This window comes from Carex rostrata, chromosome 3 (genome assembly GCF_964058835.1).
Source record: "Carex rostrata chromosome 3, lpCarRost1.2, whole genome shotgun sequence".
NCBI classification, from domain to species: Eukaryota; Viridiplantae; Streptophyta; class Magnoliopsida; order Poales; family Cyperaceae; genus Carex; species Carex rostrata.
The window spans coordinates 11,670,126-11,693,576 of NC_135920.1; the positions used below are offsets into that span (position 1 = coordinate 11,670,126).

A 23,451-nucleotide genomic window follows, 5' to 3' on the forward strand; every position below is an offset into this window, starting at 1 on the left:
GATATGTTTGAAGATAGTGATTGGCATGAATTGAAGTAAAGACAAAGGAGGGCCTTCCTTTGAAGAAACTGAAGAAGATGAGTGTGGAGACTTTAGTTGCTTAGTGGAGTGCCTAATGGTTAATAGTATTGTGACAGAGCTTTATTAAGATAGTGCCTGTGGAAGTAAGCGACAATGACAGCACTAATATATGTCTACATAGGTTGAATTGAGTGATCAATTAGAGTTGGTCGCTTGTGCTTGGGGAAACCATTGTTGCTTCCTTGACACACCATATAGTAAATTTTTTTTTTTTTTTTTTTTGAGAGAGAAAAACACGTAGGTACCATTTGATTGAAAAAAAAATAAAGGTCTACATCATTAGATTACATTTTCTCCACTAAAGAAATATCAAAGCAGGAAACCAATAAAATTAAAACAGTAAAACTTTTACTTTATTTGGAAAAAAAGTAAACTTGCAAGAATTCATATCACCTAAGGTACTTTACCGAGTTTTTTTTTAATAGAAATGAGAGTCATGCCCTCATTTATATTGAGATATAAAGTTCAGTTACATGAGAATGGTAACTACCACATAAAAAAAAAAGAAAAATTGCTCAAACAATTGAGCAGTTACATGAAAGGGCAAAATAGGAAATAATTGAAAAATAAAGGTAAAAGCTGTAAAAAAACAGAAAACAAAAGGAGATGTCGCTGCTTTAACTTTACCTAGGGGTGTACAACGGGCGGTTCGAAGATATTTTATTAAAATTTGAATCCAATCCGATTATACCGGGTTAAAAAAATTATTTACTCGACCCACCCATAATCTAATCCAACCCATCTATTTTTTTATATACGGGTTATGCGGGTTAGATGGGTTAAACGGGTTATAATTTTGATCGAAAATCTATTATATATCTTTTTACTATTTTTATTAAAACTATGTACAAATAAAAGTGACAAACATAAATAAAATATAAATAATTTAGCATATAACATCCATAACAAAAAAAACATATCCAGAATGTAACATCCTAAAAAAAAAAGACAACGACATATAACAATCGTATATAAAATTCATGAAATAAAAAAAACATAACAATTCAAATTCATGTAGCGGATCATCCTTTCAACAGATATCTGATTTTTATCAAAGCTTAAACGAGTCAGATATCTCATATTTTGAGTGACCTACGTGTCCAGTGCCTATTCAGGGATAACACAGGGCCTAGTATTGTTTAAGCTTTGAGATTCATGCAGAACGTCTTTGAACAGTTGAGATTTTCCAAAAAGTCACGCAAAATATGAGATATCTCAGAGGATGCGAATTCAGCCTAAACACAGCACTCATCCTTTTAACAGAGATCTTCTGTGATTTATTTCATGTAGCGGGTCAAACTGAATGAATTATTCCTTCACATAGGTTTGAGGTCGGGTCTGGGTATAAACGGGTTATTAAGAGCAAACCCATGACCCGACCCAAAGTAACGGATTTGTCAAAATTTAACCCGTACCCGACCCAATAACATCTCAACCCAGTAAAATACGGGTCGGGTCGGACGGGTCGGGTGGGTCGACAATATTTTTGTACACCCCTAACTTTACCTAGTTTGAATCCGGTCCTTCCGTTATATTCAAGGGCCCCATGTCACCATGTGTTGTAGGTTTGGACCGGATTGACTCGGATTTTGATCGAACAGTCTGGTTCAAACTCAAATGGTGAGGTAATGCAGAGGATCCGGACTCAAGTTGCAATTGGTGGTTTTTTTTTTTCCCTCAACAATTGGTGTTTAGAAAAGAGAAAGTAAAGTGTCCAGACGCAACTTTTAAGTTGTATTCTTTGTTTGAAGAAATTTCCTTTATACAAATTAAGGAAAGAAAATGGGAAGGGTAAGGAAACAACTCATAGCTAAAATTGTCTTCTTCTTTTTTTTGATATATTTGGCAGTGGTTACCAAATTAATGCTACAAAGTTCATCAATCAATTTTACAACTAACAACAATTAATTTGCCTTATTCAAACTGAAATCAACAATTAATTTGCCTCATTCAAACTTCTGCAGAACCGCATCCACAGGTGGCCTTCATGAATTATTTGCTGAGCAAGCTTGCTTGGAGGTAATGCCTTCTGTCTGAATACTTGTTCATTGCGCTGCCTCCAAATCAGCCAATTTCAGTGTTCTAAATAGCTAACTATAGCTTTTCTGGACCATAAACGCTAAACTATGAGATAAAATTGCACTAACTCAGCTACGATTGTTATAGCTATAATAGCTGACCGCTATTACCGCTATATGAGACCCGCTATAGCTACCACTATGCTACATGGGTTTTTTTTTACAATTTATATGGACTTTTGTACTTCTATTCTTATTTCTAATGCTACATGGTCTTCTACGATAAGTATACTAAACCAAACTATATGCTTCTATTTTTATTTGTGATTTATTCTATCATTCTATATCGAGAAATATTCAAATACTAATTCTTCATTTTGATTGCTCTTTGCATAGTATTCATTTGTAAAATTATTATCGTTCATTTCAATTGAAATCTAATTTTGATTATTATTATAATATATAAAATGTTTAAATATGTATATTGACTTCATTTACCTTATAAAATTAATTGCTCTTTGTCTATTATAATATGTAATACTATGAAGTATGAACTATTAAATAATGTTAATTTTTAGATTTTGTTTTCTTTCTTATTTGCGTAATTGATAAAAAGTATAGACTTAGATTAGTGTCATTTAGTTGTTACATCAATTCTCTAATATTGATTATGTTGATAATTAGTAGAAATATAGAATATAAAATTTGAAAAGGAAAAATCACTATGTATGATAGCTTCCGCTATAGCTACGCTTTTCACAATAGCTTTTTTTTTTGTCTCCCCGCTATGCCGCTATAATTGCTATTTAGAACCTTGGCCAATTTGCACACATGATTTGTGCCATGATTTGGCCAATTCTTTTTTATGAAAACGACCCTGGAATTTCACATATTGCCATGATTTGTGCTATGTTTCACATAGCCAAAATTGTCATATAAAATTTTCTCCAATTATTTTTATTAAAAGATTGCTCCAATTAAGGTAAGCTGATTTGCATCTTAATTTCAATATGTTAGTTTATTATATGTGAACTTGTGCAAAAATGGGTACTGAGCCAGTTCTCCAAATCAAGACGCAATTGGAAACTGCACCTTTGCATTTTGATTTTAGTAAAAGAGTACGGCTATGATAAATTGATAATATGTATATTAAAGAGCGATCTGTGTTAGAGATTAATATGTTATTTTCAAAGTTTAAATAATAGATCTAAACTATTCAACATAATTTTCATATAAAAAGTACTTGCATTCAAATTTTATATTTTTTAGATTGATAAATTACTTAATTTAAAAAAATGGACCACCGAAACTAGTAATCTTCTACCTATCTAATAAAATATGGTAAAATAATTCTAAAAATATGGTTTCCAAACATATTTTTACATAGAGATTATGTTTAATAGTACAAATCGACTGTTTAAGTATTTGGTTCAAACCGACTGTTTGAACATTTTTATATGGTTTCCAGATACTTTTTCTCTTGTGACATATATATATGGATATGAATCTGCTGCTTTTCCGATCCTAACCATTCAAAATTTTCTATTCACGTATCTCTGTAAAGAAAAAATTTTATACACAAATCTCAACAAATTTGAATGATTGAGCTCCGAAAAGCAACAAAGTTCATTCAATATATATATAGCATGGCATTTTGAGGAGCTTATTTGCATTAGTTGTATTGTGTAGTAATATAACAAGGCACCAATTTGGTGCAGCATTTCAAGGAGGTGGAACCCACCTAGTGTTCTCATTCTGCAATCACTAGCTAATAAATAATTACCATTAACACATGTTTTATTGAGGAACCGGACAGAATAAGGAAAAGAAAAATTTATAAATTAATTTTGTTTGGTTGGGATTTGAGCGAATCCTGTACACGTCTAGTATTGCAAATCTAGAATCTTTTACCATTGTTTTTTAATAGGTAGAAAAACAATTCTTTTTACCTGTTTTAAAAGTGTGGGTGTGTATATAATTCGGTCAACAGGTACATTTTTGTATGGAAATTATGTTTAATGGTTCAGATTAATTGTTTAAAATTTAAAAATAGAAATATAGATCTTTAGTATGGATCGATATCTAATAATAATAGGAGGTTAAAAATGAGAGAAAGAAAAATATAATATAATAATATATCATTCCATTTCATTCTTTTTACCTTTATTTCTTTCATTTGTTTTCTTTTGCATTCTGGTAATCAAACATAGTATTAAGTATTAACAATGGTTCAAATTAAAGATAATTTTATAACTAACGAGATGTTTCTGATGAAACATGGATGTCACTTTTCAAGTATCTATTACTTCTGCAGACATAGCGTAGAGACGGTGACACATTTATTCAATGAATGTCTCTTTTCTCTTTCTCTTTGTGATTCCTTGTAAAATGTAATTTCACTATTACTTTCAAATAAATGTGGTAAAATAGTAATTGCTAAACTATTGAATACAATTTTTTAAAATAAGTATCCTATGCAGTTGCAAAGAATCTTTATAATTTTCATTTCATATTATAGAGAGATGCAATTGAATTTTTAGAGAAAATTTGCATTCTATTTTTGAGTTGGTTAATAAAGTATTATGAGATCTAGAAGTAACTTTTATATTCATATTTTTGTGCTCAATGCCATTGAACAATTTCATGCTTTCGGATTATTTGGATTGTATTGTATTTATAATTTATCAATAAAATATAAGATTAAGGGCTTGATTCTATCTTATTTTCTAAAAAAAAAACTAATGAGATGTCTCAGGTTCAAACTTTTTTTTTTGAATAATAGTGGTATATATCATCGATTTCATTGAAATCATAATCCATGATACATTTGACCTAGTATCTAAAATTGGTACCAAAATTAAATATATCAAGTCTTACATCTATTTATACAAAATAAAAGCAGCAACAAAAGTAAATACACAAACATCATAACTTGCACAAATTAAGTACGACATGTCTAATACCTAATACTAAAATCATGCAACCTCATCCCAATTAACTATGTCCTCATCACCCTCCTCTTCTCCAGACATTGGATTTGGGGGGTTGTCATCGCCAAAACCCTACATATCTTCTGTGGTTGTTTCCTGAGCAAGGGACAACAGAAGGTCCATCACCAAAACCCTACATACCTTCCTCTTCCACCAGAATGAGATTGAGAGATCTTTAACATCAAAAGACATTATAAGATTTAATTTAAGGAAATAATCATATACTTTAGATTGACACCAATAACACTAATAGACCAAGTGGAACAGTTATTAAAGCATAATCTATTTCTTTCTAACCAAATAATTCATAGAACTACCCCTCTTAATAATTCAACCAATAGTCTATCATTTAAGGAATAGAAGCATCAGTCATCCATAAATCCTCTAAAGTATTACAATTATAAGTAAAATTATTGTGATCTGCAATATCCATATTAATCTAATATAAGAGTATTGAGTGAATAAATGACCATGGCTAATCACAAAAATTCTAAGATTTTGCACTTTATTAAAAATGAAAAAGAAAATAAGATAATGGTTCCCACTTCCCAACATATAATTCTTACAAAAATTCTCCAAATTCTTGGAGACATTTGAAATATTTCTTCAAAAAATGCATATAATTGCTAATAGAAATAAACTACCACTTTTATTATAAATAAACACTATATGCAATGACCCTGCTGTCCGGGAATTCATATCACCTAAGAAGAATCCAAAAGATATTAACTAGAGAGGTAGAGAGGTGTATGATAATGGCATTGTTCTTAGATGAACATAAGAAGAGTTTTACTTTCTCTATAACTTTATTTAATTTTTGATAAAGAAGGGGGTAGTTTTTTTTCCTTACTATAACTTAACAAGATTGAATTTATTTGTACTCTTTATGTAATCAGTTTCATCTAGAAATCTGTAACTAGTTCGAATATCAATAAAGCAAATAAGGATCCAATTCTTATTTTTACTAAAAAAAATGAAGAATTAATGTTTGTTAAAAAAGTACATGTCGTAACTAAACGTGTCATTTTCAGTACTGTATCGTGACCAATACAATTTCTATGTTATTCCGTATTGTGACATTTTTGTCAATAATTGATCACAGTACGTGAATAGTAATGACACAGAACACGCGAATTACGATAGATAATCGTTACGTGTGCCATGTTGTTTCGTGACAGAACCGACTCTGATGTGTTATTTTTTCCGCTGAACCTAAGAATCTTTCACTCAGAAAAAACTTTTATAAAGACCTTTCACTCAACAAAAAAAAAAAAAAAACTTTTGGCACCTTTCAGGTGCCCTCCCCAAAATTTCGTTCTTTTTTTTAACTTTGAGTCTCAACATCTCTTTTGTTAATTATCCATTTATCATTGATATGAAATTATGAACCAATATCAATACTATATTTGATTGGAAGCGTCTAATTGTCCACAGTCTTTTGTTCACCATTTGTCCACAACTTTGACTTGTGCGAATACTGTAAAATTACTTCTACATGCTGTATAATTATACAATATATCACATAAAACTTATCAGTTAATCATAAAACATACAACAACTATTTGAAGTAGTCCCATTATAGTTAGAAAAACATTACAACTTGCACAACATGACAAAAAAATGTACTTTCAAACTGTACTTTTGAAAATTGCAGTTACAGGAAGTTATTGCCAGTTAGAGTTAGTTATTAACGGTTATTAGCGGTTATTGGCAGTTAGAGTTAGTTATTAAATTCTCCACTGAGTTGAATTTTCTATACTGTAAAATTGAATCTTGTATACTATAAAATTGAATCTTGTATACAGTAAAATTTAGAATTGAATATTGTATATTGTAAAATTGAATCTTGTATACTGTAAAATTGAATATTGTATACAGTAAAATTTAGAATTGAATCTTGTATACTGTAAAATTGAATCTTGTATACTGTAAAATTAAATCTTGTATTCAGTAAAATTTAGAATTGAATCTTGTATACTGTAAAATTGAATCTTGTATACTGTAAAATTAAATCTTCTATACTATAAAATTGATTCTTGTATAAAGTAAAGTTTTCAATTGAATCTTGTATACTATAAAATTGAATATTGTATACCATATAATTGAATTTTGTACACAACAAAAATTAGAATTGAATGTTGTATACTGTAAAATTTAGTCTTGTATACAGTAAACTTTTCAATTGAATCTTGTATACTGTAAAATTTTCAAATAATACTGCAAATTTTCAATTGCTACCGTCGCGACCGTTGCTGCCGTCGCGGCCGTCGCTGGCGGAATATGCTGCTGAAACAGAACTGGTGAATGAAAAAGAAGTGCACATTGGTCAACTATCCAAAGGTCGTTTTGTCATCTTTTTGCCGGAAGGGCTAGCACCGGAAACTTTTATTGAAGCAGTTCCGAAACACTTGTGGGACATGGGTTTATCGTTCCAAAGATGGAATCAACTAGAAGGCGGGGAACTACACAACCCAACCTATAGAGTGCTCTTAGATATTGAGGGATTTGAACCGCATATCTATAGAGAACGAGAGATAGAGCCGTTAGCGGTTTTGGATTATATCTTGGTTCAGTGGCTCAACAACACCTAGGAGATATCTCAAAGTGGATGGCGGTGGTGGCAGTGCAAGAGTTAGAAGAGGTGCTGGAAATGGTCGGGCTAGTGGTTGGAGGGATAAAGCATATGGCACAGGTCAAGCCGATCATGTGGTGCAGAGAACCGGTTTTCAAAGAAGAAGACATGCCCGTTCCTCCCCATATTTTTACAGCCTAGAGTAGCGAAAGAAAGGAAAAAAATAGAGAGGCGGAGGATTGAGAGAGAGATCTGATTTATAAAAGGAAAGTAGAGTCATTAAAATCAGTTAGAGTGGATAAGGTGGTGGACAATTTGTGGACAAAGAACATTTCTCTATTTAATTAGCAAAATGAAAAAAAAAAAAAAAAGAGAGAGAAAAGAAATGGAAAGAAAAAAAAAATTACCTTTTCCTTGTTTTTCTAACCTCTAATTAGAAATTCAAACCAAACAAAAATTTTCTTTTACATATATAAGATAATGATCAAATTTCCCAAATCATTTTCAACGCTTAATTTTGATCTCTAACTTCTTATCCGAAAGAAAAATAACTTAATCAAACGTTATACGTTATAGGTGTGATTCTTCCAACTATACAGAATTACTTTTATTATTTATAATAGAGGAGGGTTCAAATGCCTCCATGTTTTTCTGCCTTCATCATGCCTCTATCTCTTTCCATCATTTCAAAGTTCAAATAGTCAATCCGAACTGCTCAACCTAATCTCCATCTAAGAAAATAATGTTTTTAGATGGTTCAGATTTACTGATTTTGTATCTATCTAAGAAAATAGTAAAAAAAAATTCCTAAAAATATAAAATTTGGTCTCCAAACACATTTTAGTATGAGGTTAGGTTGAGCGGTTCGGATCGACTGTTTGAACTTTAAAAATGATGGAGAGAGATGGAGGCACGATGGAGGCACAAAAACATGGAGGCATTTGAACCCTCCTCTTTATAATATTTCTCTTTTTTCTTTCTGTTTTGTTCTTTTTCGTTTTTTTACTATTAATCGTTATTGTAGAATGAAAACGCTATGTTGGTCCCACCTCCTTGAAATGCTGCACCAACTTAGTGCCTTGTTATATTACTACACAACAAAGCTAATGCAAATTAGGTACTGGATTTCAAATGTGAAATTTGTTGATACATGACGCTTGGTTTATCCTTTTTGCTATTCTTCTTTTTTTATTGACATAAAAAAGAAGAAGTTGTTTTCTGATCTATCATAAAATGCTGAGTTATGTAAAAGTAAGCAACACAAATATGGTGCTTAAGTATCATTTTTTTTTCTATAAATAAAGTTTAAAAGATTATTTTAATTCTTAAAATTTCAACTTGTATTAAATAGGCTCTATTATCATTTCCACATTGACATTTGTGTTGCAATTAATGGTACTTACAATCAGATATTGTTTTGTTAATAATTTTCGTATAACACTAGAATTCAATATTAGCCTTGGCGGATTTATATATATAATGGGGTTAATTCATCTCTATTGTTTTTCAAAAAAATTGTACTTATGTATAATTTTATAGTTAAATAACATGGTACCGTAAAATTGACTTTCATTCTCGGCCCAAAATATTTATATAATTGCCCTACAATTGTTTGAAAGCCTGATTCCGCCATTAAATATTAATATCCATTTTATTGACATATGGTATTGTGGATAGTGATATTAATATTCACATATAATCTTTATTACATGTTCGATTATATCCACAAAGTTTGCAATTTTGAAAGTTCCGACAAGTAATCTTACATTTATGACAAAAAAATATAATATTTTAATGTTTTTATTGGAAAATTATAAGTTTTGATGTTAGGGGTGAAAACAGTATGGATAATATTCGATTCGTATCTGATTCGTATTTGAAAACTTAGATGTGGATATTCGATATCCGAATATCCATGTGGATAAAGATACTGATATGATTTTACGGAGATGGACTACGGTGAGTATCGAAGTAAAACGTGTTTCTACTTCACGCAATACCTTCATTTTCAAAGTTCAAAACGTCGATCCGAACCGCTAGATGTGATCTCCATATTGAAATGTGCTTGGAGACCAAATTTTATATTTTTTGGATTAAGCCACTTTGAAAATCTGAAAATCCGGGTGAACTGTAAAAAACAGTAAAAATTTCTGGACCACCGGATCGGCGATTTTCAAATTGGCTTAATAAATACTAAAAAATTCCAAAAAATGTAAAATTTGGCCTCCAAGCACATTTCAATATGGAGAACAAGATGAACGGTCCGGATTGATGTTTTAAACTTTAAAATCACAAAATATAAGTGTGAAGTAAAATAGTCGCTTTACTTTGCAACTCACCGTAGCTCATCTTGATTTTACATTTCAATTATAGTATCCGAATAATAGATACATACCATATATTTTAATACATATTAATTAATGTTATTCACCATTATAATTAAATAAATATTATGAATTTTAATATTTTCTTAATATTATTTATTATTTTAATAAATATAAGATCTAATCCAAATCCGTATCCTTATCCATCTGATATATCTTATATCCGCTTCACATTCGTATCCAGAAAATAAAAGAAAATTATGTATTACCACTATCCGCTCCGTATCCGCTCTGTTTTCACTCCTATTTAATGTGCATTTAAACAATTAATTCAAAAATAAAAAATGTAGTGTTTAATTGGTGGAAACAGAAAAAGAAAAGAAAAAAGAACGAGTTAATTCGTAGAAACGGGTTTAAGATCCGGATTTGGTGTGTCGCTCCGTTAAGAAAGCAAACCCAACTTTATTCAGCCCAAATTTTATTCAAACTGTTGCATTTGCATTCAATTCAGACTTCAGAGTGCTCAGTGCTGACGTGCTGTGGATCCAAAATAAATGGAGGGAGAGGAGGAGATCAGATCCAGGCTAGTACAGGAGCTGGCCTTGAACGGCCGAGATCCACCCAGCTGTTACGTCCAGAGGGACCACGATCGTCAATTACATGCTACTCCGCAACCTTCTTCTCGGATTCCTGTAATCGATCTCGACCATCTGTCACAATCCGACGGTGCTGATGAGGCTGTTAAGTTCAGATCTGCTTTGCAGTCCTGGGGTCTTTTTCTGGTAAGTTAACGTTCCACTGTTATAATTAGTATCTGAATTCTTATCGGAAAAGTAACTCAAATTTTGAATTTAGATCTGGACCGTCAGATCTGTTTTAGCCCGAACATTAAAGGCTCCGTTCATTCCGCCTCGGCCCGGATTGGCCCAGATTCTTATCGGACGGTCAAAATATAAATTCAATATTTGAGTTACTCCAGAGCAGCCGGACTCCTTATTAGCTTGCCTTCTTTAGTTAAACAAGGATACTATTCTTTCTCTTTTAGTCTCAACGAGAACTTTGATATTCCGTGATTGCTTCAGCAATCAGCAGCTTAGGTGTAAAATGAGCAAGTAGTTGCATGCTACATGTTCAATTGAATGTCTAACTGATGCTTGGCAATATACCAATATCTGTTCTATGTAATTCCTCAAGTGCTATTAGCAGAGAGTAGAGACATATATGATATATGAGTGTACATTGAGGTGCAAACTCGTCAGCCATGCGCACCAATCTAGTTTATTGTTGTACATGTGTATGTTGTCCTTGAATTTAGTGATGTATATTTTTGATGTGTTGTGACTGGTCACGCCGTTATTTGGGTCACATGTCAACATGTCGTTATGTGTTGTGATCAAGTCAAGGTTTCATGTTCTGGGTAGTGCTGTGAATAGTGGCCATGGCACATTAGTCACACTATGACTGATCCCATTTAACTTCCTTTTTTTTAGAATTTAAGTTTGTCCAAGGAAGAAAAAAATCAGAACAAATGTCAAAAATGTGAAATATTGTACAATTAAAACAAGGAAATAATGTTGTACTCAAAATATTTATGTGCACAAAGATAAATTTATTGTCTGAAATTTGGATTGTTGTTTAAAATAAATTATGGCATAAATTTTATGTTGTTTTGATCACACGCAGTCAGGTTTGGACATGTTGCGTGTCATGTCGTGTCTCGTGCAGTGTCTTGCCTGTTATGTATGTGGGCCTGATTCTAGGAGTATGCGGGGGGTGGCAGGGGAGCGGCAGCCCCCTGCGAGCGGTGTCTGATGTCACGAAGAATTTATTGTCTGTTGAGCCCGAAGAATTTTATTTCTGAGAAGTCAAATTGCATGAAAATCCTTTAACCGACGGCCCAGATTAGTCAAATTGCCCATTAAGATGTGCGGTCCGGATTAATCTGTTTTTTGCACCCTTTCAATGGGTTTGTATTTTATATATGCATTAAATCTCTCTGTAATTGTTGTAACTGACTTTGAGAAATAGTGGATTTCGTTTGGCGAGCGGCCGTGGGTTTTCTTCCCCTAGAGGGTTTCCCACGTAAAATCTGTGTGTTCTGATTGTGATTCTCTCTCCATTTTCTTTCCTTCTGTGTTGTGTGATTGCTCTCGGGTACTCGTATTCTCAACATTGCCATGACCAGGCCAGTTCGCGTGCCGTGTCATTTTTCTCGAAGGTAGTTATGGCACGCGACATGCAAGTTACGCCATGTGACCGGCACCCGTGCCATGACATTTATGGACCATGTGGTCATGCTGTGACTTCTTTACATTCCTTTCCTTGATAACCTTTTTTTGTTTTGTTTTGTTTAAATGTGCCTAATAAATTTTGTTGATGTCAGGCAACCAACCATGGGATACCTGGCTCTTTCCTAGATGAGGTGCTTAATTTGTCAAGAGAATTCTTCCACCTGCCTTTGGAAGACAAGCAAAAATTTACAAACTTGATAGATGGAAAAGACTTTAGATTGGAAGGCTATGGGAATGATATTGTTATGAAAAATGACCAGATATTCGACTGGAACGACCGGCTTTATCTCTTAATTCAACCTGAAGATCAGAGAAACCTAGCTGTTTGGCCAACCACCCCCATTTCTTTTAGGTACTCTAAAAGTGTAGGATTACTTGCTTGGTTGATTTTATTCTGAATGAAACAAATTATATGGTAGATTTTAGTTTACCGTGTATGCATAGGTTTGATAATCCTGCATTAATTGGTAGTTACTCATTATTCTAAGGAGGATTCTACTGAATATAAGCACCAAACTTCCACAAATTATCCGATACCTTGAGGATTCTTCTGTGCTAACTGATTTGATTAGAACTATCACAAAATAGCAAAAGTATATACATTTGGTTATTTTCATCTCACTTACATGTTCAAGTTCTTTCAGGGATATTCTGCATGAATTTGGCAGGAAAACTGAAACAGTTCGAGCTCAGATCTTGAGGGCCATGGCAAAAGTACTGGAACTCAAGGAAGAATGTTTTTTGAACCAGTTTGATGAAAAAACTTCCATGTATGCTAGATTCAACTACTACCCGCATTGCAAGAGGCCTGATCTTGTGTTCGGTCTGAAGCCACATTCTGACGCATCTGCTATATCAATTCTCTTGCTGGACAGAGAGGTGGGCGGGCTTCAAGTGCAAAAAAATCTCGAGTGGGTTGACGTTCCTGTTCTCCCTCATTCATTGCTTGTAGTTGTAGGTGACGGGATGGAGGTACTGTGTTTCTCATTTTATTGTTTTGGTCACTGTTATAGTTCTTAGATATTTGTTTTAAGTTCTAACTATGGTAGAATTAGGGGTGTTCAAACGGACGGTTCGATTAAAACCGAATTAAAATAGTCAAACAAAAATTTTATTCAGTTTTTAAAATCTAACCAAATTAAACTTGTGAAACCGAATAACAACCGACCAAAAAAACTGAAGTAAATTTTGATTTGTTTGGTTGAACCGAAATAAGAGATGTTAAATTTCGAAAGGTCAAAACTCAATACATACACAAATATTTTTATAATAATAGAAATAAATATTAAGATATATATATCAGTCGAATCTAAATAAGAGAGATTAAGCTGAACCAAATATAAAAACCTGAAGTAAATCAAGTAAATATTAAGTAAATTTTGGTTTGTTTGATTGAACCAAAATAAGAGACATTAAACCTAACCAAATATAAAACCAATATAATTCAAAAAATCAACCGGACATTTAAACTGGAAAACAGAACCAATTTATCCAAAATTTATTCTTTAACTGGATCCAATGAACACCCTAAGTATAATACCTAATGAAAGTTTTTGCAGCATGGGAGGACTGAAAATTGGTTCACTTAAATTCAGATGCACTTCATATTTTATTGTATGGTCATGATCTTTTATAAATTTTCTTAGAAAATTTCATTTTTTGTGCAGATAATAAGCAATGGCATCTTTAGGAGCCCGATACATAGGGTACTTGCAAATTCAGACAAGGAGAGGGTCTCTGTGGTAATGTTTAGTGCACTTGATCCTGAGAAAAATTTGGAGCCATTGGATGAACTAGTAGATGAAAAGAGGCCAAGGATGTACAAAACAGTCAAGACTAAAGATTTCTTAGCTGATCACTTCGAGGACTTTGCTGAAGGAAAGAGAACTGTGGATTTCTACAAGATTTAAAGTCCTCTATAAGAATAAAATCACGGTATTTCAATTTCAAATCTTTAGAGTTATCATGTTTCTTGAACTTTTTGTGTGGTGCTTTGACAAATTGTGGATGGACTGATAGATGAAAAGAAGCAAGGTTGTACAAAACAGTCAACTAAAGATTTTGTAACTGATCACTACGAGACTTTGCTAAAGGAAAGAGAACTGTTGAGAATCTACCAGATTTGTCCCTAAAAAAAAAAAAGATTATCTACCAGATTCAAAGTCCTTTATTAGAATAAAATGACGGTATTCAACTTTTAGTGTTTTGACAAATTGATGTAATGCTTTGACAAATTGTTGTCCCAAAATAAATCAGACAGCACCTGATTTCATCAGTTATTTTGCATACTATGACTGGGACTACTTCAATTTACCATTTCTTTGTTACATAACAATTCTTTCATTCAAAATTGTGTTTGGTCAGACATCTTATCGGACCTTCATTTCTAAAAGAGTCTCTTTTAACTGTTAGAACTTAGAAAGTCTACAATATATGTGAATTAGTCGTTTTTCTGCCCGAACTCTCGTATGCTAGCTTTTTACATTTTGGTCATTCATTTTGCTGGATTTATGACAGATGTTATTGTCTTTGTTTACATAAAAAAGAAGAAGATGTTATTCTCTTTGATTAAAAAGGAAGAAGAAGAAGAAATTCTGTAAATTAAGGTGGTTTTAGGAACAACAAATAAGGAAAATTGTAATTTAATAAACAAAATGTAAATTAATTTGTGGCACTATTCGTAAAAGAGAGTGCCACAAAAGAGGAATTCGGATACCCTTAGTTACTGTAAAAGATAATCTTTTAGAAATACTGGATTCGGACCGTTTTTTGAACTTATTATGAATCTCAAAACACAAATAATGTCAGCTCCCTTCATCATCTCGAATAGGCACTGTTTTTTAGTTAATTTAAAACTATAAAGTACTTTAGTTCCCACTTTACACACTGAAAAAGAGAGCATACTGTCGGACTATAATCAAACAGTTGAGCATATATGTAATATAATTATGAATTATATATTGTCATATATAATTATTTTTAATTAAGTGATATAATATGAAATTAAGGTATTTGACAATTTATATATTCAATAGGGTACGGTGCATAAATGTGTAGAACAATTTAAGCAAAAATCAAATTATTAACGGATTGTTATGAGATTTGCAAGAAAAACCGTTGTTGAGAGATTTGTAAGGGCCGCACAAAATATCTCAATTAAGTTGGCTGATAACCAAAGAGTTTTGCGGCCACACGGCTTTTGATGCGAACACACAAAATACCTTTTTTAAGTTGGCAAAAAGTCAGAAGTTTGTGCGGGCGCACAAAACACTGCTAAATCAGGAAAGTCAATTATTCAGGGTAAAAAGCGGTTATGTAGACATGTCTGGCCGTTTGTGCGGGCCGCATGCACAGTGCCAGATGTGTTATCCTATATAAAAATGGGTCTCCAAGACACAAGATACCACATACAATTCAGTTTTCTGAACAATAGTTATTTTATACGAAATCTGAGTGACTTCTCCTATTCTTCTATCATCAAAGATTAGAGAGAAGAAATTAATAAAAAAAAAACTTGAAAGATTTTTCAAAGGCGTGTCTTGCTGTGTTGGAAGACTAAATCCACGACGCGTCTTAGCTGGAGTCCAGTGACCTTCTATTTCAGTTAAAATGAAAATGAAATTGAAATAATGAACACACTATACAGGAGTAATACAAGGAAAGTTCGTATTGATTCATTTTTAGACCCAAAATTGTTTTCCTCATGGGCTTTTTGGGCTGAGAAATAGTAACAGAATTGTAGAATTGGGCAATTGAGAATAATTCGTTATTTCAAAATATTTTACTATCGTAAGGTTTTTGCTTCCATCACAAAAGTCACTATATCTACCCAGTAAAATGCGATTATGCATTTTTTTTTCGAATCAACCTCCTTCCTACGAAAAAGGTACAACTTCCTTCACTTCGCTTACAAATAAACTCTGGTTTTCTATTGTAAAGTGTGTGTTCTTGTGCCAGTTTGTGTTAAATTTTATTAGAACAGTTTATACTAGGGTTAGGGTTAGAATTAGGTTTGTGAAATTCAAAACTAGAATTTTAAATGTATATATATGTTTAGAATTTAATGAATAAAATATATGTTAGAGAAGAATTACTTATTCCTTTTAGCAATAAGGAAATAGGATATTTATGTTAGGGGGTTTTCTTGAGATTATCAGACTAATGTTTATTTTCTTGAGAAAATTTTCAAACGACTTAAATGTTTTTTATTTGACAAAATTTTCAGACGAACAAAATTTTAAAAAATAAAAATGGATAGTCATATATACGCTGTTTAATTGCTTATGTAAGCAAACCTTTGCTCTATAAAAACAAATATGTAGTCCAAATAGGCATCTTGTCTTCTAATACTAGTGAAAAAAAAAAAATGGAAATGGATAATTCTATATACACAGGTTAATGGTATATATAAGCAAATTCGGAATCGACATATCTGAATTGGTTTTTTGAGGTTCTTAAAAAATAATTTCGGTAAGGGCATTTGGATGAAAAGTAATAATTTTAATGATGTATGTAGTTATTCCGATGCAGATTGGATCGGAAGCTTTGATAGAAAATTGACAATCGGTTTTTGCATATTTGTAAATGAAAATCTAGTCATATGAAAAAACAAGAAACAAAATATTGTAACACGATCAAGCGCTGAAGCTGAATATGGTGTCATGGCATCAACTGCAAGTGAACTAACTTAGATCAAGCAACTCCTATTAGACATGGGATTTAAAACTCAAGAACCAATGAAAATGTATTGCGACAATAATTCGGCACGACATATAGCTTCAGATCCCGTGTTTCATGAACGAACCAAACATATAGAAGTGGATTGCCACTTTATTAGAGAAAATGTTCAAGCAAAAGAAATTGAAACACTATACGTAAAAAGTGGAGATCAACTCGCTAATATCTTCACCAAAGGATTGCATCCGATTCCATTTGAGAAAATTACAAGCAAGCTAGAATTACACGATATTTACATTCCTAACTTGAGATAGAGTTTTAAAATATAAAATATAATTCAAATTAATATGGAACGGCTAGTTCATTTAATAGAGTAGGAAATAGTGTCACGTAGGAAAAAGTTTTTTGTAATTAATAGGAATAGGAAATAGTGCACAGCTAATTTTTTAATGCTTGTACTATAAATAGAGATACATATAAAGCTGAAAAATAAAATTACAAATACAATTTGTTTTCTTAATCTCTTCTCTCTTCTCTTACAAAAATTAACATAAGCCTTTAATTTCAGCTGAGAAGAAGAACGGGTTGAAGAATGGAAACCCGAGTTCTACCCCAAATTAGAGCCTGAAAAATTATGAGAACACTAAAAAGGCCTAAATTAGTAAATGGTGACTAATGGGCCTCTAATTTGACTCGAGGTAAAGAAATTGAGTGAATTGGAGAAATGGCACAAGTCCGAGGTTGCTCGATATGAATGACGCCTAAACCCTAATTCACTATCTAAATGGTAAATTGTACCCCCGCACATGTTAGGAGGCTCATTGCGATGCTTTCTTTATTGGGTCGAAGTATCCATTACCATTTTATGGGCTGAATTTTCGTTCTCTGCTTGCTTAAAAGTAATTTTTTAAGTGTCGGGTAACATTTTCTCGGACAATCCAAGGAATTCAGATCCAGTGCAATAGCGCACTGAGAGCATCTACATCCCTGAAACTATTAGAGTTTCTAATCTGACGTGGCAATTTCTAATTCAGTTTCAGGGATGTGGGAGAGTTTCTTATTTAAAAACTATGCAAGAAAGTTTCTTATTAAGAAACTGTTTATAAACTTTATGTTGGTCAAATGATTGGCTCAAATTGTTTTCTTTAATAAAGTTGTACAAATAATAATATCGAAAATAGAGTTGGAGTGTTTTAAAAGGCATTAAATATAATTCGATTTAGTTTTATGTAAAAATCGTTTGATTCGCATTATGATTTAAGCCCACTTAATCCGTAAGAATTTTAAAACTATATGCACAAATTTTAATACGGTTCGAACAACTTCAACCGAATTTGATTATGTCTGTCGGACACCCCGGTTCCTGCAAAAATACTTGACTAATTTACGATATCAAAATCACGTTTCACTATTACCAAAATTAGACATTGTTTGTCATCGTATCAACATATATACTGGAACTCAAAATTGTTTATTTTCTATGGTCAGCAACACACACAACAAAGGAAAGAGTAAAACAAAAACACATTGTCATGAATTCATGATCACTTATCATGAGAACTTGTTAGTGTAGGAATTATTTTGTAATAATTGTAAATAATTGCTTAAAGAATTTGTTTAACACATTTCTGTTAACAAAAACATACAGCACTAAGGTACTTTCACATCTTGCATCCTTTTAATATGTTGAAGACATTTTGCACTAAGATACTTTGAGAGATTCATGTTCTAATATCCGTAAAATATCATATAGAGGATATACATAACAACTGCAAAAAAATAAAATAAAAAATAAACATCAGTAAATGAATTTGCTTCTATTCTCTTCTTACGAAAATTTTAATCTACCAAATGTATATACCACTAAAGCTCCAATCATCCTCACAGTCAAATGTCTTAAGTTTCCATTGAGATGCTTGTACTGCTTATGGAAGCAAAAGTTTTTTTTTTTTTAGTCCAAATGAACTGGGATTGAGTACTGACCATGAAATCTGACAAGGGAGGCAACATAGATTCATTTTTCATTTTGCATATCTCCTAATAATAATATGGCAAGGTTAAATATCCGTAATTGAAATCTAAAAGACACATTTACATTTTCAATGAAATCTCATTTTCACATAAGAGTTTCTTTAACCAACTCATATGTAGTTAATTAGAATCATAACTTAAATTTGAACACCAACCATAGTTTAAATTACAAGGAGTAACTTATGAAATAAATTTTGGGATTGAAAATGAATCCAAGCAGGTCACCACCGCCATTCCGTTCCACAACAGATCTTGGAGAAAGGTAAAGGCGGACTAAAAAAAATAAGACAGATTGTTCTTTTTTACATGAAATATTCTCTAACATTTATGTGACTTTTTTAAGATCAATCTCTCCATACCTCAGAAGACAAATCTCACCTTACTGTAAGTCGAAGGACATCTACATGTCCAGAGAAGTGGCATTAATCTATCATATATATATAATTTTAGATGGGTTTTACACTGTTCACTCTGTGCTGGTTGCTTCTCTTCCGTCTGATCGATATCACACGGTTAATAGCAATATTTGTTCTTTCCATCGACACTTGTTTTCGTTCCATTGACACCTGTTTTATCATTGCCTTCACCTACTAAACCCTAAAACAACCCGATCTTCTCATAAATACTATGGAGGAGGCTGGAGGTGGCCCCCAGTTCACCTTCGAGCAACGTGGTACTCACTTCGCCACCTGTAACTGGACTCTCCCCTTATATAATATGATCCCGGATCACTACCAACTGATTTTGGTTCGACTCGGCCGATTTTGCAAACCATGCGTATAAATGATCTGCTCCTTTTATGGAGTCGAAAAAATTTCCATCTTTCTAATTCATTAAAAATATCTATTACTTTTTTAAATATAAAATTTAGAAAAGTAGATCGAAGGTATTGGTTTTGCCAGTCATGATTGCCAAGGAACACATTTCTGAGGTTGACTTCTTGGTCCCACCCGTCAGTATCAAATTCCACTCTTCTTCGGCTGCGCAGCCATCAATTGCTTGTTAGGTGCTGGAATTGTGACCGACTTGCGGGGGCCACGGGTCGGTTATAGAATTTAAATTGGTTTTGATCGGGTTATGATCGAAAACAATGTTGGTTGTTACTTGTGCGCATCTTTTGTGAGTTTTTTGTGCCATTATTTCAATTGAGCCCACTACTTATCCAACTTTCCCCTCAGAAGTCAGTAGTGAGCGATGTAAATTAAATGATTTGTTTGTAAATTAATCAAACTCAATCAACGGAGAACGATACAACAGAGCAATGAAAAGAAAGATTATTTGTCAAAATTTGCAATTTATTACTTCAGATCCCGTGTAGCAAATAAAAAGACAGATGTTATTTGACCAGCTTTATGTACTTATATTAAGTTATTGCTGCATCTCTTAGGACTTGTTCGGTAGCATTAGAATTTTGTGAGTATGAGAATTTTAATTTGTCAAAACTAAAGTTATTTAATTCATAGAAAATTTGTGAATGTAGGTGTTCGGCAAATGTATGAGAAATTTATTAGAATGTTTGTTTGTTTTTCTTTTTATAGAAGATAAAATTGTTAGGCTTATGTGGAATTATTATGTTAAATGTCAGAATAGGAACTTAATCTAAAATTAACTTAATCTATTAAAATTAAGTGTTGCTAGTTTAATTATGCTAATTTAATAATTTTTTGTATTATTAAATTGTGCTTGTTTAATTAATTTTAAAAACGGAGGTCCGACTAGGTTGTAAATTTCCTACAAAATATCAACACAAAGAATAGCAACAAAGTTCCCTTGGGTATTAAAATAGGAAATAAAACAAGTTTCTGAACGGTTCATGAGAAAAATGAATGACAATTGTAATTTGCATAGAAAAACCTAAGGGAATTGGAGGTGCCGAACAAGCCCTTAGAGTATGTACATTCCAACAACTCAAATGAGTTTCTAATAACGGTTAGTCACTTTTTAGAAATTAAGATCTTTAAAATTTCTTACTCTTACATATCTAAAATTAATTTTAGAGTTTTTATTAAATCACATCAGTAATAAATTAAAAAAAATAATAATTTGAGTCAATCATTTGACCAGCATAGAGTTTATAAATATTTTCTTAATAAGAAATTTTCCTATATAATTTCGAAATAAGAAACTTTTTCACCTAGAAACTCTCATAATTAGTAATATCTAATATGCATATATGACTTTATTTGTAATATACATATTATTATAATATAACATTACTCTTTTTCGACACAAATTATCATCTTACTTGCGGACAGGCTATTTCTTTTTGGATCTTACATCCTAATAATTTGGACAGAGAATCGGTTCTGTTCAGGTCAAATTTAATTATATATATTTTTTTCAGAAAAATCTTATGAAATGGTGCTGATCTCGGATCCAAGGGAAACGAAAAGTTAGATTACTATTTAAATTTTGTCGAATTCATATTATTATTAGAATAAATATTTTTGTATTCACCCTACAGTATCTACACAGTACCTGCACTACACTAACTGCATTTAGAGAAATAATGTATTATGATTCTCACTAATTATTATTCTAAAAAGATATTATATAGTCTCAACTAATTATTATTCTAAAATCCCAGCAGCACCCTTTCAAAGCCTACGCACTAATTCCGCGTCAACATTTCTCTAACAAAAATAGTTGACCTCATAAAAATAAATACTTCAGTGCATAGATATAAATACTTTCAATACTTAGATATAAAAATTACAACAATGTTTACTATATAGATATAAATACTTGTGTTCTTTGAATTATATATTTTAAGATTTGACTATTAATTTTAAAAAGAAAGTTATAGATCTGGAACGGTTGCGGTCCCCACAAGCAATTATGGCAATTTAGGTGCGGGTACGACATCAGAAATTTAAAAAAAAGGTGCGGGTATGCTTATTTAAAAATAATTAATTTATCATTTATATTATTTACTATATAGATATAAATACTTGTGTTTTTTGAACTATATACTTCAAGATTTGACTATTAATATTTTAAAATAAAGTTACAGATCTGGAACAGTTGCGGTTCTCACAAGTAATTATGGCAGTTTAGGTGCGGGTACGACGTCAGAAATTTCAAAAAAAAAGTACGGGTACGATTATTTAAAAATAATTAATTTATCATTTACATTGTTTACTATATAGATATAAATACTTGTGTTCTTTAGACTACATACTTTAAAATTTGACTATTAATATTAAAATAAAAAGTTGCAGATCTAAAGTGCAGTTATGACAGTTTGGTCCTCACAAACAGTTATGACAATTTAGATAGGTAATGTAGTGCGGGTACTCATATCAGCTTCCTTATTATTAATGATTTCTCGATATTTGAGTTATATTTGAAAAAATCGGATCGTTCAAATTTACACTATACGAATCTTGAAACAATATTAATATCGTCCCGTAAATTTCGAATGGACTTCGAACGGACTCCTTAATTCGGACGGTAATATTGGTTTCTTTCAGGTCAAATTTATTTTTGACTTAAATAGCAAATGACCGTTTTATTCACAGTTCCAAACAAAATTTTAATTTTGGTAACCGTCAATTTAAAGATGATCACGTTTTCCTCACTCGACAAACTAATCTCCTTGACGCGTCACTACACAGTGCAGTAGTGCACACATGTCGCCATTTCTGATACCAAACAATTTACCGGTCCCACCTGATGACCTCCCACGCCCCAAGGCGGAAATTTTGCATATCTATCCTGGTTTTTGAAAGGAATTACCAACATATATTCGGTTCAAGAAAATTCCTGATATTACGACTAAATTCTCAGTATTTGCTGTCATGATCTGGGTAGCTGGATGTAGCCAGTCTATATAGGTGCTGAAAATAGCAAAAGTGACTGCACACGCACAGTAAAACAGTTGAAACAGTTGTGGTCGAAATCAACGAGATAATTTACTCAAACTCAACAATATCGTAAATTGTGTTTGTGACCCGTATAATTAAGGAATTTTACAAATTGTAGGGATAGGCATGCAAAAGATACCGGCCCAAAAGAAGCTCCAAAGTCTCGGCCCTTTATCTCTCTTTTTATTTCGAAAAGCAAATCAAATAATAATGCACACCTACTGACTATAATATCTTGCCTAGGAACCGTATCCTCTGCAGAGTTTTTCTGTGCGGAGCTTTTAATCTGATCCGTTCGTTTCGGATCGGACGGATCAGATCAGATCTTATCCGAATTGAAAAAAATCAAAATTTGTGGAACTTTTAATCGGGTCCGTCCGATCCAAAACAAACGGACCAGATTAAAAGATCTAAACCCTAAAACTCCTCACAGGATACGCTTCCATCTTGTTCCATCTTGCCTAAACAGGATTAATCAAGCAATCCTCAAAAATATCCACCGCTTAAAAGCATCTCCCATGTTAACCACTCGAACCGTATGTTAATCCGCAGGGACAGAGTACCGTAATCAATATCTATCTCACTGATAAAACCCGAACCC

The 23,451-nt window shown here is 32.3% G+C and overlaps 1 protein-coding gene across 1 annotated transcript; it reads left to right on the forward strand.

Annotated features, from left to right (window-relative positions):
• The first annotated feature begins 10,494 nt into the window (after positions 1-10,494).
• Positions 10,495-14,373, forward strand: LOC144551504 (protein SRG1-like). Its single transcript, XM_078299477.1, has 4 exons — positions 10,495-10,767; positions 12,369-12,628; positions 12,921-13,248; positions 13,944-14,373. Exons 1-4 carry the CDS (start codon positions 10,540-10,542, stop codon positions 14,184-14,186), a joined length of 1,059 nt encoding a protein of 352 aa, XP_078155603.1. The 5' UTR covers positions 10,495-10,539; the 3' UTR covers positions 14,187-14,373.
• Positions 14,374-23,451: the final 9,078 nt, after the last annotated feature.